Source organism: Triplophysa rosa, linkage group LG13, assembly GCF_024868665.1.
Source record: "Triplophysa rosa linkage group LG13, Trosa_1v2, whole genome shotgun sequence".
In the NCBI taxonomy this organism is placed as follows: domain Eukaryota; kingdom Metazoa; phylum Chordata; class Actinopteri; order Cypriniformes; family Nemacheilidae; genus Triplophysa; species Triplophysa rosa.
Window position 1 is genome coordinate 3,342,594 of NC_079902.1, and position 16,330 is coordinate 3,358,923.

The following is a 16,330-nucleotide window of genomic DNA, read 5'->3' on the forward strand; positions in this document are numbered from 1 at the left end:
ACACTTCAAGCTGGGGCCCCAAACATCACAGCACAAGTGACAGCTATCCGGATTAATCCTTCAAATCGCAACAGCTCACAAAAAAACTCCATCAGACAATTTCTTACCTGCATAGACTCAAGGTAGGCTAAGCTAAGTTTCACACGCTATCACTTAGCAAGAAACATAGCGAATCATAAGCCAGATGAGCATTAACACCTGTTCCAGACACCTAGTGTCATCACAAAGGAACACGATATGCTCCTCTGCGGGAAAAGGTGAAAGAACATTCAAAGTAAACCTGTGAAAACTGAGGCATTTTGTGGCAACCGGTGGTCACCAAAAAACCACCTGCCCATCCCAAGTATCGCTTATAAGCCACAGCTACCACCTCACGCCGCCCGCATCACACCCACCCACACTGGCTCTGCCTAAAATACAACTTCGCTTAAGCAACCACCAACGCTCACAAGCGATGCTAAACACCTCCCTTTCACGATGTCCAACCTTGCTGCGTCTGATAAGCAAAATCCTCTAGTCTGTTCCTGTAACAACACAGCACCACGGCGTGCAACTTTCCAGGAAAAAAGGGGGGTCATACTGATGTATGCCTACGACGCACCATGGGCCAGACAACACGACACCAAAGCCACTAACACACAAAGAAGTGGCGCACTGCCCTGGCATGCATCAGTAGATGTTGAGTTGATTCTAGCTCCAACCAGCAAACTTCACACCCTCACTATGACACAAAACAGCCACCTCCCCAGGGTAGAACATCAAGAAAGACTGTGTGTGACCTATGCCCAGGTCAATAAGGGGCACCTATGACTTTTTACAATCACACGCAAGTTCACCAAGCGGGTAGAGTACCGCCCAGACAGACCACTGCATCACAGCACACCTCCACATGTTCTCCAGGTTCAGATGGCCACTGATACCCAGCTCAGACAGAAATGCCCACTCCAGGACTGATATCAGGCACAGAGGTTTTGGAAACCAACGAGCATACAAGCCTAACTCCATTCTCTGAACCAGTCTCAGCCAGCCAAGTGTAAGGAACCAACTGAACAACGAGCAGTACGCTGGAGAAGTATGTGTCTGTTAACATGTTAACTGGGACAGGAACAGCCCCCTTGTTCCCACCGCCATCAAAGGGACCTCAAACCAACCGACGTGTGTGTCTCTTTTTGATCTGATGGCCTAAGCTCAGACAATACCACCACAACATCCAAAGTGCCAGCCAAGAGACTTCAACCTTGTCACACCCTACACCGCTCACCAGTACTTCAATGAAAGACACCGGAGCATGACACCTGCTTTTGCTCTGTAATCACTGCAGAAAACGTGAAGGCCAGAGAGCATGCTGCACCCGGCAAGATTCACAAGAGGAACGTGATGTGGATGACAAGATTTGATGTCATAACAACTACGTGAGACAACCTCCCATCTGTTGTCCAAGAAACTTCCGCCACCTTAGGGCCAAACATCCCCCTTCAAGCCCATCTTACATACTTTCTGGGTAGTGCCATCCCTCTGCACATAGCCCCCGAGCAAGGCGAGATAGCATTTCTACTGAACCTACCTATTATTGAGGCCAACAACATTTATAGGCTCAAGGACATGGTTAATGTTGGGTTTTGGCAAGGGAACACACACATCAGGATACACCCATCCCCCCCCCACGTGGTGGCCTACCACAACAGCAATGACCAGCTGTACCTAGCCCCAAACCTGCGCATGTGCACCCTGACCAAAGACATCCATTACCTCTGCCCCAGTAAGCCTTTCCTCTGGGACAACACCGAGGGAATCCGTGGTATGCACCCCATGAGGAGTGACACCGGCTGCCCAGCGGAAGCTAAACCCCGGGTCCAAGTCACCTACACTCAGGCAGAGATTGTAGGAGACCGCTGGCTAGTCAACACCCCAGCCCGAGTAGCAACTTTAACCTACGACCAGCATGATACCACCACCCGCATCAGCCTGCTAAATCAAACCATGTGGATTCAAGTCCCAAAGGACGCAATCCTGCACATAGATGACCTGGCACTATACCATTTACCCAGTGAGGAATACAATGCCGAGCTGGAGATCTCAACCTTCTTCAGGAACTATAACTTCACTCTTGGTCCTGAACTAGAAATGAGGATTGCAGAGGAGGGGCCCCAGCTGATCGATATCACCCCCATCGACCAGGCCTTACAGACTCTGGATCGGATGTCTGCTCTCGCCAACTCCCCTGTGGTCCTGTCCTGGACCGCCGCGGACACTGCACTGTGCCTAACCACCACATTAGGGTATGCCCTATTCTTGGCTTGTCCTTCGTTCTTTACAGAGGGGTCAACGGAATGCAGGAGTCAGTGAACAAGTGTACGGCGGCGTTTCCTCGGGCATTCAAATGGAGCCGCGAGAAGAGAGGCATGCAAGCTGAGCCCGAACCTAACCTCCTCGAGATTGACCCACTGCCAGTGCGCCACAGCACTGAGGACCAGTAAGACCCACCTGTCACCTCGACCATTACGATCCAGACAACCATCGGCCGTCTAAGCTTCTACAAACCCCGTCGTCCGAAAGGGGGGAGATGTAGGGTATGGTCGGATCAAAAGTTAACCATCTGTGATCGTAAAACACAGTAACCTCTCAGCAGGACTACGACCAGGCACCAACAAGTCTGGCCAACTGTCCTATTCTCAACACCTTCATCACTGACCAGTACAGATTCATATACTCTCCCCTGGACTTCAAAGGAGGTTCTTGGGGGAGGACAGGACTGTTCACCAAAGTGAGAAAAGCCATGTGGCCCCCAGGGACTGAGAGCCTCAAATTCTTCCAAAAGAATGTCTCTTTCTCTTTCCTTAGCCACAAAAGACTGGTTTAAAGTGTATACACATGAATCTCCACATTATATGTTTGTCTCTGTTATTCTCTTTCACCTATAACCTCAAAGAGGCATATGTGCTTAGTGGTATTCTGTGTATATTTACATTCTTGTCCAAACTACAGGTCAATGTAATTGTAACCCTTTCATGTTTCATATCTACGTGTTCCCCTTTTCATGTCTTAGAATATGGTGTATAGCACAGTAATGTATTTTATACCATATTCATTTTATTCTATTCTAAGTCTATTCCTGCTCCAAACTCCCAGGCGACCATAAATGCAAATTAGTTAGTGTGCCGGACAAAGAAACATGTTTTTGCGCCCAAAACTATCTCATCACATTGGATCGCCCACCTTGGAGGGCGTGACGCCCTCTGTGTTAAAACATCTGAACATGCAAGAAAGCTCGTTCTTTTGTGCATGTTTGTTCGCTTGTGTGTGTTCGCGCACGTGTGCGTTCGCTCGCTTGTGTTCTTTCAACCTCTCGAGAACTGTCTCTCCTCGGAGACAGCTTCTTCCGGCAGCTTGCTTCAGCTAAATCCTACAGACTCATGGGGACACATCAGGACCCTTTGATACGCGCGCCAGCACGTGTCCCGAGAAACAAAGAAGCCAATGCAAGTATCTGAACTATTGCTAACTAGTTGCGTATAAGCTTTGCCCCTTTTAAATGAGGAGATTGTCCTCTATGGTTCGTGCAGATGTGAATAGCTGATTTAATACTGCCATTTTCTTTGCTTTATATCTATTTATTTCATTCTCTACTGTTTTACATTTTTAAGTTTGTTTGTTTATTTTAAATAAACCGCTTATCACATATGAGGGCAGTTGTGGCCTAATGGTTAGAGAGTCGGACTCGTGACCAGAAGGTTGCTGGTTCGATTCCCAGGGCCGGCAGGTGACGACTGAGGTGCCCTTGAGCAAGGCACCTTACCCCTACTTGCTCCCCGGGCGCTGCAGTGATAGCTGCCCACTGCTCCGGGTGTGCGTGTGTTCACTACTCTCTGGATGGGTTAAAAGCAGAGGTCACATTTCCGGTAGGGGTCACCATATCTGACTAATAGGTCACTTTCACTTCACTTTCACATATCAACATCACTTAAACTGTTTGATTTCGTTAAGATTTCTGAAGTGGTACTGTACTACAGTAAGAATATTGTTTTTCCAAGGCCAGGAAAGTAATATTTCTTAGAGTTAATATACGATCTGCTGATCACTCGCTGGACGAGTACATTGTCTGTCGCTATTAATTCTGCTGCATCAGGTAAAGTGTATAAAATAGGTAATGGTTAATCACCATTAATTATACGTATGTTACTGAGGTTAAACTCATAGTTTCCCCGAAATACACTACAACGCCACGGCAGTTGTGCTGTCAGACTGGACCAGCACGTGCTTGCCTTGCACGAGAGGCTGCAGCCTCTTCAGTGCAAGTAGCACAGCCAACAACTCTAGGCAGTTGATATACCAACGCAGGCGGGGGCCCGTCCACCGCCCCGACACTGCGTGCCCGTTGCACACGGCACCCCAACCCTGCAGTGAGGCATCCGTCGTCACCACGACGTGCCTTGAGACCTGCCCTAGCGGGACCCCTGTCCACCAAAAAAGTCATTGAAGACCAGTGGGTTAGGGTGCGTCGGCAGAGAGGCGTGATGACCATATGCCTGTTGCCGGTGTGCCACGCTCTCCAGGGAACCTGACTTTGTAGCCAGTGTTGGAGCAGTCGCATGTGCATCAACCCGAGGGGAACCACCCCCACCGAGGATGCCATGTGCCCAGGAGCCTCTGAAATTGTTTCAGGGGGACTGCTGATCAGGCAGTTCAACACTGACTGAGCGCGTTCTGTAGTCAGTCGTGCTGTCATGGAGACAGAGTTGAGTTCCATACCGAGAAAGAGGATGCTCTGCACAGGGGAGAGCTTGCTCTTTTCTCGGTTGACCTGTGGTCCCAATCGATCTAGGTGCCGGAGCACGAAGTCCCTATTTGTACACAACAGATCTCGCGAGTGTGCCAAGATGAGCCAGTCGTCGAGATAGTTTAGTACCTGCACACCTCTCTTGACATCTGGTAGATGCCAGGATGCGCTTCTGCGTGAGCATCCTGAATGGCAGCTTGAGTCTGTGCCAGTTCAGGGTACGCAGATCTAGCAACCCCCGCCTTTTTTGGGGACGATGAAGTACGGGCTGTAAAACCCGTTGAACATCTTGGCTAGAGGGACGAGCATGATCGCTTGCCAGAGGGGTGGCGACCCTGGCCTGAAGCACGGGAGCATCCTTGCCTCTGACTGAGGTTGAGAGGATGCCCCGAAACTTGAGCGGGTGTCTGGCGAGTTGGATCGCGTAGCCAAGATGGATCGTATCCCGTAACCACCGTGACGGTTTGGGGGCTCTAGTCAGGCTCCCAGGGACCGAGACCGGGGCTAGGGGTACGATCTGCTTCATGGACCTCCCAGGGGGTGGTTCGATGGCTGGCAGTGCGGATCCCTCGCTGTGGGGAAGCCCCCGGGGAGGAGATCGCCTCTGCTGACTTACCTGCCTGGCGATAATGTAGCACAACGCACCGTCGACAGAGAGTGCTGAGGGCTGCTGATTATCCTCGACATTGGGTCTCGCCGTGACGCAACGTCGAGTTGCCGACCACCATCGTGTAGAGGGTAAGAGCAGCTGTGATAAACACCCAGAGAAAGAGGAAACTCCCTTTGAGAAGTGGGTTGTTGGGACTGGGCAGGAACCATCCCGGATCAACCACCCAGCGATGGGATGGCTGGGGTCGGGCCCGATGGTATTCTCGATGGGGGTCTTCCCATGAGGGCCGCTTCTGCTTTCGCTGCGGCTGCTAACGGGGTGGTGGTCTCCTCCTTGACGTCTTCTTCCGGGGGGCCACCTGAGGGGACGCCGGAGCCGGAGGGCGTCGAAGAGGAGCAGGGCTGCTGGGAAGCAGACAGTGCACGGGACTCGACGGCCAAGGGCGGGGAGAATATGCCTCTGTCTGCTTCTTTACTCTCGAGAACTGCTGCTCGACAGTATCACCGAACAGCCCCTTTGCGAGAACTTTGCGAGATGGGTGCGTCGAGAAAGCGTACCTTCTCGGCGTCAGCGTGCTGGAAGCAGACATCGTGTCCGTCCCCCTCCTCGATGAGTGTGTTGCACCCACGAGAACAGCGGGACATGCCACGCTGGAGAAATTTGCTCTTTTAGAGAAAAAAAGAGACGCCCAGGGGAAGTCACCGCAGGAAGGGGCTGCATCACGTCATAAGATTCCAGCAGTAATTCGGCGTAGAGTTTGAAGTCTCGAAGTTGATCCAGTGTGAAGGCTCCGAAGAAAAAAAGGTGAATGAATGCAGCACGCCATCTCCCTTTTATACCCGGATATCCGGGGGCGGAGTCCAGCATGCAAATTTCATTCGCCAATTTCATTGGCATTTTCTAAAATAGTCGGAAGCGATAGGTTCTCAAGAGCGAACACCATCTGTCCGTTCGACACAACGTCGAGAGACCGACAGAAAGGGAACATACCATAACCTCTTGCCCCCTAGACATTACCTTCCAATTTTCTCTACTTGGCAAAAATTTCAATAGAGAAAATGAGGCAACAGCAGAGATATAACAAGTCAGCAGGGAGGGGCAGGAAATGACAAGGGGAAAAAAGCGATATTAATGAAAAACCAACCTTCCACTATTAATCTTGCAGTGAGCGCCCGTTTTCGGCTGTAATCTTAATCACAGTGCTGCCCCTACTGCGCTCTCCCTCAGGAGAGAATATTTCTTGACCACCAACCGCACACACAGCAGGTTACATTTTATTACTTTGGGCCAGTAAAGTGCCATTACCTCACAAAATGTGAGTACATCTTTATCTCCACTACTTGCTTTGTTTTCGTGCTATTTTCCTAACCTGCAAGCTGAGTGATGATATTCCCTTAAGACCAAAGTAAATTTTGTTGAGTTTTTTCGATAGATAACTGATCAAATTGTGCTTTGTGCTCTCTAAATCTTCAGTGTTCTGGGTTTGCAAGGTTTTAATAGTATTTTCAGCCTCGGTCAGCTTTTCAAAGTTCTCACCAATAAGGTATTCCTTTGCAGCCAAGCGGCTTTGAAATCCATCCAGTGTCTTTTGATGCATTCACGGAGCTTTGTAAGGACCAATAAATTCCTGAATCAAGGCACAGTTGTCTTCCCTCGAATACTGGCTAAAACACTGACTCTTCTTTAAATCCTTTACATCTTACATATAAGACTGTTTCAACAGTGAATCATTATAATCTCTAGCTACTACATTCTTGTCTCCACAGTGAAAACTAGTGTCTAACTCAAACATGAAAAATTCAGCTCCTGATGCATCCTCAAAAAGGAATTTTGCTAAGGACTGTCAAAGCTGTAGTAAAGCATGCAGGCTGCTTTTACTCACTGGGAACGTTACACTCAAACAGTAAAGATCCTCCTGCAAACAAATGTAGTGTCATAAACTTACATCGAATGGAAGAACCTCCACTGTTGTGTTGAAAAGCTTGTCTCCAGGGTGCTCGATGTTTCCACTGCGGAAGAAATACCTACACATGCACACACACACACGCACGCACACGCACACACACAAACACACACGTCAATGTTTTGTGCTTGTCAAATATGCCACCTTTTCTTAGTCTAAGGTATTTTATCTCTTTCAATTCAATCTAGTATATTCATTACAGTTGACACATCCAATATACATATACCCCCAAAAGGCCACAATTTGGATAATTGACATCTTTGGCCTTTATTTAAATGTATAATTCAAGATGTTTTGAAAAATGTCTTTGCGTGTTGTAGTTGTGCTTGGTGTGTAAAGTGAATTTAGAAGGCTTGGCAAAAGCTTATTGAGTCAAGGCCCAGGAGAATGAGTGTCAACAAAAAGTTTCAATTCAGTTAATGTACATGCTTTATTTCCTGTGAGCCTTTTGTTTTTCTATACACTGTTCTATATGTATATCATACTGTATATATTTGTATACATTTGTCAAATGTGACCCTGGATCACAAAACCAGTCTTAAGTAGCATGGGAACATTTTTAGTAAAAGACAAAAATACATTGTGTGGGTCAAAATTATCGATTTTTCTTTTATGCCAAAAATCATTAGGATATTAAGTAAAGATTATGTTCCATGAAGATATTTTGTAAATTTCCTACCTTAAATATATAAAAACTTTATTTTTGTGAGTGGATGGTCTGCCACAGTGCCCCTGATTAACAACTTCAAAGGCAATTTTCTCAATATTTTGATTTTTTTGCGCTCTCAGATTCCTGAGTTTTAAATGGTTGTATCTCAGCCAGATATTGTCCTATTCTAACAACTCATATATCTATAGAAAGTTTATTTATTCAGCTTTCAGATTATGTAAAAAATCTCAATTTCGAAAAATTGACCCATAAGACTGGTTTTGTTGTCCAAGGGTCACAAATAGTTAAGTTCTTTCTCCATTTTGTACCACAGGCCTCATGTTGATGTTTCAATCTAACCTGAGGTGGAATTACAACAGATATTGTACAAATTTGCACTAAAGACATCATTTTGGGGAACTATTATTTTGTTTAACCTGTAACCTGTGTAAACCTACAACCTGAACAATTATATTAACAGAAAATTAAACTGTAAATAAAAATATGAAAATTTAAAAAGAGGAAACCTAAATTTAGATTTAAACCATGGAACTTGTAATTAATAAGACATCATTTTTATTTATGTTTCTATCTTTCACAATTATATGACATTTTACCATTTAATACAGTAAACAGTTATTGCAAACAAATGGCTCTGAAAAGTGATTTTAATAAAATGTTATCAAATGTAATAACAGTGAGGCCACTCTATATTGCTTATAATCCTCATGCTGCCTCTCCTTTCTCTATAGAGTAACAGAAACATGAAAACACACCTACAGCAGCGTTTTTTTCTATAATTACACATTTAGAGCTGATGTCTTGTTAATAGACACCTGTGCTTGTTAAATCCTGGATTCTGTACACAGCTGATGAGCGATCATCAAACGCTTCGGTCCCACTTTATATTAAGTGGCCCTAATACCGCTGAACTTACATGGTAACTAGATGTGTACTTAGTATGTAACTACAGTGTAAGTACACATTGGTACATAGTTTCTACAACTGTACTATTTGTGTAACTACACACATGTAACAACCCACTGAAAAGCTGGTCCAAGTACAAATGTGTAACAGGACATTGGTAACAACACTTCAGTAAGTGCACGTGTAACAAGAATTGTGTAACTACATTTTGTAACGACAATATATTCACAGAATTTTGTCCACTTCCTTAGTCTTCAATGTTGCAGTTAACAGTTTCGAATTCAATGACACTTTATGGAGTGCATGCCATGTATTTAACACATGACTAATGTTGAATCAATACTAAGGTTTCACATTGTTATACCAGTGTACTTACATGGTAACTCCTCAGGAACTGTCCACTCAATATAAAGTGTAAAACAGTCACACCTTACTGTGTAATATACAAAACCTTAACCTCTGTTTAACACTGTAACACCAGTATACTTACATGGTAACTCCTCAGGAACTGATCGCTTAAAATAAAGTGTAAAACAGTCCCAACTTACTGTGTAATATATACAAAACATTAACCTCTGTTTAACACTCTAACACCAGTGTACTTACATGGTAACTCCTCAGGAACTGATCGCTTAAAATAAAGTGTAATTGTTAGGGCTATAGTTGTATACAGTCTGTGTTAGTACATGATCATTTCATAGGAACTTTTCACTTAAGAGTAATTTAACAATTGAATGAAATTCCCAAGTATTCTGAGTAAGTTAAGTGTAGAGGACTACAAAAAAGATTTTAAAAAATGCAGTAATAAACAATGTTTATTAACACATATGACACTCAACAATGTAACAGATTCTAAAGTAAAATGTCTGCACAAGGTCCTTTGGACATCCTTAAATAAAAAATAGAAAAAAAACTTTTGTTTTGAAATCAAACAAGAATTGACATGAATTACAAAATGTGCCTTAACATTAAAATTTAAACACAATGAAATGGGCAACTTAGAGTATCTGTGTATCTTAACTTATACTGTATGTTATTGGCAGCAGTTTTTTGGCATTTTCAATGGTCGACTTGAGGTCTGCTGTCAGAGACTGCAGGCATCGCTTTGCAAAGTCAAGGCGTTTCTCCTCCTTGGCTCTGAACTTTGGGATGGTTCGGTAAAACTCTGGATCAACAAGCTGTATTTCAGCCACAACAGCTGTTATTGCGAGTGTATTTCGGTCAACCCCAACTTTGGTGCATGCCTTACTGATGCTTCCTTCTTTTTTGAAGGCACGAAAAACTTTAATGTACAGTTTCAGTACATCATCTGGAGTTGTTGCTGTAGAAAGAAAAAAGCTTTCTTTAATAAGACAAACCAAAGAAAATCGAATTGATACATTTTCAGTTAAATACACAGACTTTTAAAAAGGGAAATAAACATGCCTTATGGATGTGACAAAAATGGTAGGATTTCTCTGAATTATAATGCACAAACCTCAAGCAATTATACCCAACAAATGCAGAAGGGATGCCTCTTCACAGAACATGAAATAGTTCGTCTATTTTAATTTTCATGTGCCCATTTATGAGGAATATGTACCGTAATGGATGTGACCATCCTGAAAATGGCACTGACCTGACTATGGAAAATCATGCACTAAAAATAAAACAAATGCTTTAAATACTTGAAGAGAGACCTCACATGGCTATCTGAACCACCAAATGTTGATATCTGTGCTGTTTGTATAGTAAAAACCTTTGGTAAAAACTTGACATTTTCACGGAATTGGTCAAATGGTTTTTCTGGGATTCTACCAGTACTCATTTTAGTCAAGGAGACTGATATTAGATATTTGGAATGTGTTATATGGAGGCACATGAACAGAAAGATAAGTTCAAAAACAGCATGTGTGCCTACCACGTGAGCTGTGCTTGGTAGATTTTGAAATTCTAGTCTTCTCTGTCTTCTTTTCATGACCTCTTCTCCTCTTCTGAGGAACGTCGCTATCAGATGAATTCGAAACTGTTAACTGTAACATTGAAGACTAATGAAGTGGACAAAATTCTGTGAAGATACTGTCGTTACAAAATGTAGTTACACAATTCTTGTTACACATGTGCACTTACTGAAGTGTTGTTACCAATGTCCTGTTACACATTTGTACTTACACCAGCTTTTCAGTGGGTTGTTACATGTATGTAGTTACACAAATAGTACAGCTGTAGAAACTATGTACCAATGTGTACTTACGCTGTAGTTACATACTAAGTACACATCTAGTTACCATGTAAGTTCAGAGGTATTAGGGCCACTTAATATAAAGTGGTACCTACGCATCTATTCAGTCTGAGCACTGTTAGCTCTCAATTAAGTCTGGAATATGCATGAACTTTCCATTAGGACTAAAAATTGATGGATGACTGTGGCTTACTACGATTAATGCATTACCCCACTCAGAGGGGGTGAGGAAATGAGGCCGGTTCCCTAAACCTAGTGAGCTTCCTTGCTGTTTACTGCTCTCATAGGCAGCTGTCTTCCAAAGCAAGGAGTTCCTGTAGTTGGTAGAGCATGACGCTAACAACTGTAAGGTATTTGATTCCCTTATAATGCAGAAACTTATAAAAAACCGGCGTCTTAAATAAACTGTAAGTCACTTTGCGTAAATGGAAAGCATGAAATTTATACCTCTCTACACGGACAGGTGTAAAGAATCGGATGCGTATAAAGTCTCCAGCCACAGGTGTAAAGGCCCAAAAGAAGTCTTCTCCCAGATAGGCCTTCTCCAGCGTGAAGTGCTGGTAGGTTTTCAGACTGGTGGTGACCTCAGCTAGAGGATTAGCATGACCTTTATGTAGCGTCTGCTTTCCGAAATCCTTATCCTGACAAAACAAAAGGATTTGAACACTCAACTTTATTTATATAGCGCTTTTACAATTTTTCATTGTTACAAACACACAGGTGTGTGAATAATGAGGGGCCAAGCCCCCACTACTGCTTCTGTTGGTATTATTATTCTTCTTAACCAATGGGAGTCTATGGCAGCCCTATGAACCGTACGTAGGAGAATGATGAAACTTGGCACACTCGTAGTGGTGGTCAGCAGTCATGTGACCAAGTATGGGATCTCTAGCACTCAATCTATAGCGCCACCAGCAGTTCAAAAATTCAATTTTCAACCCATTGATATAAAGAAATTCTACTTCATGCATGTCATTCCACTCGTCACGCTCATTGCATTCCATGTCTTACATTAAGGCACCGCCCATTACAGTAGCTGCCATCTTGTGTGCGTGCGTCTCGTATGATCTTTGGACCAAGCAACACAGAAATGGCTGAACTGATTTTTTATTTCTGGGGTGATTTTTTGATAAATTCCTCTTCAAAGTTGACTGTGCCTGTGACAATATCTCTTTCTCATATTGAACTATTCTGACTGGATGTAATGTTCTGTGCATTACTATGCAAAATGATCTTCTTGAGTTCATTCTCACCTATATGTTTCTCAAGTATGTTGTATTTCTGTTATTTCTGCTCTACACTCTCAGCTAAGAGAAGCTACTCTGAAAAGCTGAAGAACCAGTTTTCAGCCAACGACCCTGCATCAGTGTGGAAAGGCCTGAAAGACATTACCAACTACAAGCCATCATCCCCTCAGTCTGTGGGTAATCAACGACTGGCTGACGACCTGAACGATTTCTATTGTCGTTTTGAAATGCAGAGTCTCACCCTTCACACCCGCACTGACCCTATCTCTGCTATACCATTAACACCTCCTCTTGACACTCAACCTGCACTTAAGATCTGCGAAGAGGATGTGTGCCAGCTTTTCCGCAAACAAAAGATCAGAAAAGCACCAGGCCCAGACAATGTCTCACCCTCCTGCCTGAAAGTCTGTGAGGAGCAGCTGTCGCCCATCTTCACTAATATTTTTAACAGATCTTTGGAGCAATGTGAAGTCCCTTCATGCTTCAAACACTCCACCATCATCCCTGTACAGAAGAAACCCAAAATCTCTGGACTTAATGACTACAGGCCTGTTGCTTTAACATCTGTGGTCATGAAGTCATTTGAGAGACTTGTACTGGCCCACCTGAAGGACATCACCAGACCACTTCTTGATCCCCTCCAGTTTGCTTACAGAGCAAACAGGTCTGTGGACGATGCAGTAAACATGGGACTGCATTACATCCTACAACACCTAGACAGACCAGGGACTTACGTCAGTATCCTGTTTGTAGACTTCAGCTCGGCCTTCAACACCATAATCCCAGACCTCCTCCTGCCCAAGCTTACCCAGCTCTCTGTGCCAACCTCTACCTGTCAGTGGATTATTAACTTCCTGTCGAACAGGCAGCAGCTAGTGAGGTTGGGAAAATTTAAATCCAGCACATGTACCATCAGCACCGGAGCTCCTCAAGGATGTGTTCTTTCTCCACTGCTATTTTCACTCTACACAAACGAATGCACCTCTACAGACCCTTCTGTCAAACTCCTGAAATTTGCAGATGACACCACAGTCATTGGCCTTATTCAAGATGGTGATGAATCTGCTTACAGAAAGGAGGTTGCTCAGCTGGCTGCCTGGTGTAGTCAAAACAACCTAGAGCTGAATGCATTCAAGACAATGGAGATGATAGTGGATTTCAGAAGGAACCCTCCATCAATTCCTCCCCTCACCATCCTGGACAGCACACTGTGGATAATGTGGAGTCATTCAGGTTCCTGGGCTCCACCATCTCTCAGGACCTGAAGTGGGAGTCCCACATAGACTCCATTGTAAAGAAGGCCCAGCAGAGGTTATACTTCCTCCGTCAATTGAGGAAGTTCAACCTACCACATGAGCTACTGACCCAGTTCTACTCAGTTGTAGTGTATTTCGGGGAAACTATGAGTTTAAACATAATAACCTACAAATAATTAATGGTGATTAACCATCAATTATTTTATACATTTTACCTAATGCAGCAGAGCTAATAACAGCGACGAACTAAATACACTCGTCCACTGAGTGATCAGCAGATCATATATCAACTCTAAGAAATATTACTCCCCTGGCCTGGAAAAACAATATTCTTACTGTAGTACAGTACCACTTCAGAAATCTTAACGAAATCAAGCATTTTAAGTGACGTTGATATGTGATAAATAAACACAGAAACAATTCGAGCGTGGATACACATGCGGTTTATTTATCTACACTACGGGGGAACTAAAATCAACTAGCTAACACAAACCAAACATTAACAAACAAACATAAAAACTTAAAACAGTAGAGAATGAAAGAAATAGATAAAGCAAAGAAAATGGCAGTATTAAATCAGCTATTCACATCTGCACGAACCATAAAGGACAAATCTCCTTATTTAAAAGGGGCAAAGCTTATACGCAACTGGTTAGCAATAGTTCAGATACTTGCATTGGCTTCTTTGTTTCTCGGGACAAGTGCTGGCGCACGTATCAAAGGGTCCTGATGTGTTCAGAGCAAGCCGTGAGTCCGTTGATTAAGCTGAAGCAAACTGCCGTTAGAAACTGTCTCTGAGGAGAGGCAGGTCTCGAGAGGTTGAAAGAACACGAGCGAGCGAACACAAGCGAGCGGACAGATGTTTTAACCCTGAGGGCGTCACGCCCCTCCGAGGTGGGCGATCCAATGTGATGAGATAGCTTTGGGCGCGAAAACATGTTTCTTTGTCCGGCACACCAGCTCATTTGCATTTATGGTCGCCTGGGAGTTTGGAGCAGTAGATAGTCTTAGAATAAAATAAAGTGAACATGGTATAAAAATAAATTACTGTGCTATACACCATATTATAAGAAATGAAAAAAGGAACATTTAGATATGACCAAAGAAAGGGTAACAATCAAATTGACCTGTAGTTTGTACAAGAATGTAAATATAAACAGAAATACCACGACGCACACATGCATTGGAGGATATATATTGAGGGTGAATAACGGGGAGACAAACATACAACGTGGGGGTATACGGATATGCACTTTAAACCAGTCTTTTGTTGCTAAATAGAGAGAAAGAAAGATTCTTTTGGAATAAACCGAGGCTCTCAGCTTGTGGGCGACATGGTTTTTGTCACTTTGGTGAACAGCCCTGTCCCCCCCCCGAACCTCCTTTGAAGTCCAGGGGGGGTGTTTAGACAGGCCCATTTGCCCAGACTCGTCGGTGCCTGCTCGAAGTCCTGCTGAGAGGTTACTGTGTTTTACGATCACAGATAGTAAACTTTGATCCGGCCATACCCTACACAGTGGTCATCGAATCTGTTCTGTGCACTTCAATTACTGTTTGGTATGGCTCGGCCACCAAATCAGACCTACAAAGACTACAACGGACAGTTCGTAGTGCTGAGAAAATTATTGGTGCTCCTCTGCCCACACTTCAGGACCTGTACGATTCCAGAGTGGAAAACAGGGCAAGAAAAATCATCATTGACTCCACACACTCAGCACACAAACTTTTTGATCTGCTGCCCTCTGGCCGGCGCTTTAGAGCACCAAACACCAGGACTTCCAGACACAGAAGCAGCTTCTTCCCCCAGGCAATCTCCCTCCTAAACAGATAACTACTCCTTAAGAGCAATATTCCACTTCCACTACTCCTATAGTGTGCACTATAGTGCCTTATTATATCTACATCTTATGTATACATGTATATAACACTACCTCTACTTACTAAATTATCCATTTGCACAAGTGTACATACAATCTGTTAATATGTATATTCTACTATATACTACCCTGTACAATGTCTCTTATATGTTATTATCCCCCATTTTCTGTAAAATAGTCTTTATTTTATATATGCACAATTTAGAATCTTTTAGACTGTAAATCGTATTATATTGTATTGTCATTGTGTTGAATGTCTGTACTAGAAGCTTCCAACACCAAAGAAAATTCCTTGTGTGTGCAAGCACACTTGGCAATAAAGCTCTTCTGATTCTGATTCATTTCAGCACCTTTGGGGATTGGCCCATATCAATGCTTGCAGCACTGAAAGCCAACTTAGTGGCACAATCAGATAAGCCACAAGCCTCTGGTTCAAGAGGTTGTGGGCTCTAAGCTTGAGTGGCACCAGTGTTGCTTTTATATGTGAAGTCTAAAATTGCATTTCCTTCTCTATGATTTGTCAACAGTTTGATTTCATTCTCACCTATTCTTCAATACCCTTTGTCCTTTTCATGTACGTTCTATATCTGCCGGTTTTTGCTCTTGTCGCTCTGTGCTGTAAAATAGCTCCAGACAGCACTTACCCGTGCAGCTGAGTGGTGCAACTTGTTAAACCTAGCCTTGAGACTTTGAAGTTGGTCGTTCGAACCCCATGTGTAGGACATGTGAAGTCTTCGATTTGATTTCATTCTCAACTTCTTTTCATAACCTATTTATTTCTCAAGATGTTCTATATCTGCTGC

The 16,330-nt window shown here is 43.7% G+C and overlaps 1 protein-coding gene across 3 annotated transcripts in view; it reads right to left on the reverse strand.

Moving 5' to 3' along the window:
• The window catches only part of mgat4b (alpha-1,3-mannosyl-glycoprotein 4-beta-N-acetylglucosaminyltransferase B), a 104,426-nt gene that overhangs the window by 72,452 nt on the left and 15,644 nt on the right, over positions 1-16,330 (reverse strand). For all 3 annotated transcript variants that reach the window (XM_057348851.1, XM_057348849.1, XM_057348850.1), the window contains 2 exons: positions 11,595-11,788; positions 7,333-7,411 (listed from right to left, as the gene is read on the reverse strand). In XM_057348851.1, coding sequence (XP_057204834.1) covers positions 7,333-7,411; positions 11,595-11,788 — 273 coding nt within the window. The remainder of the gene's footprint in view (positions 1-7,332; positions 7,412-11,594; positions 11,789-16,330) is intronic.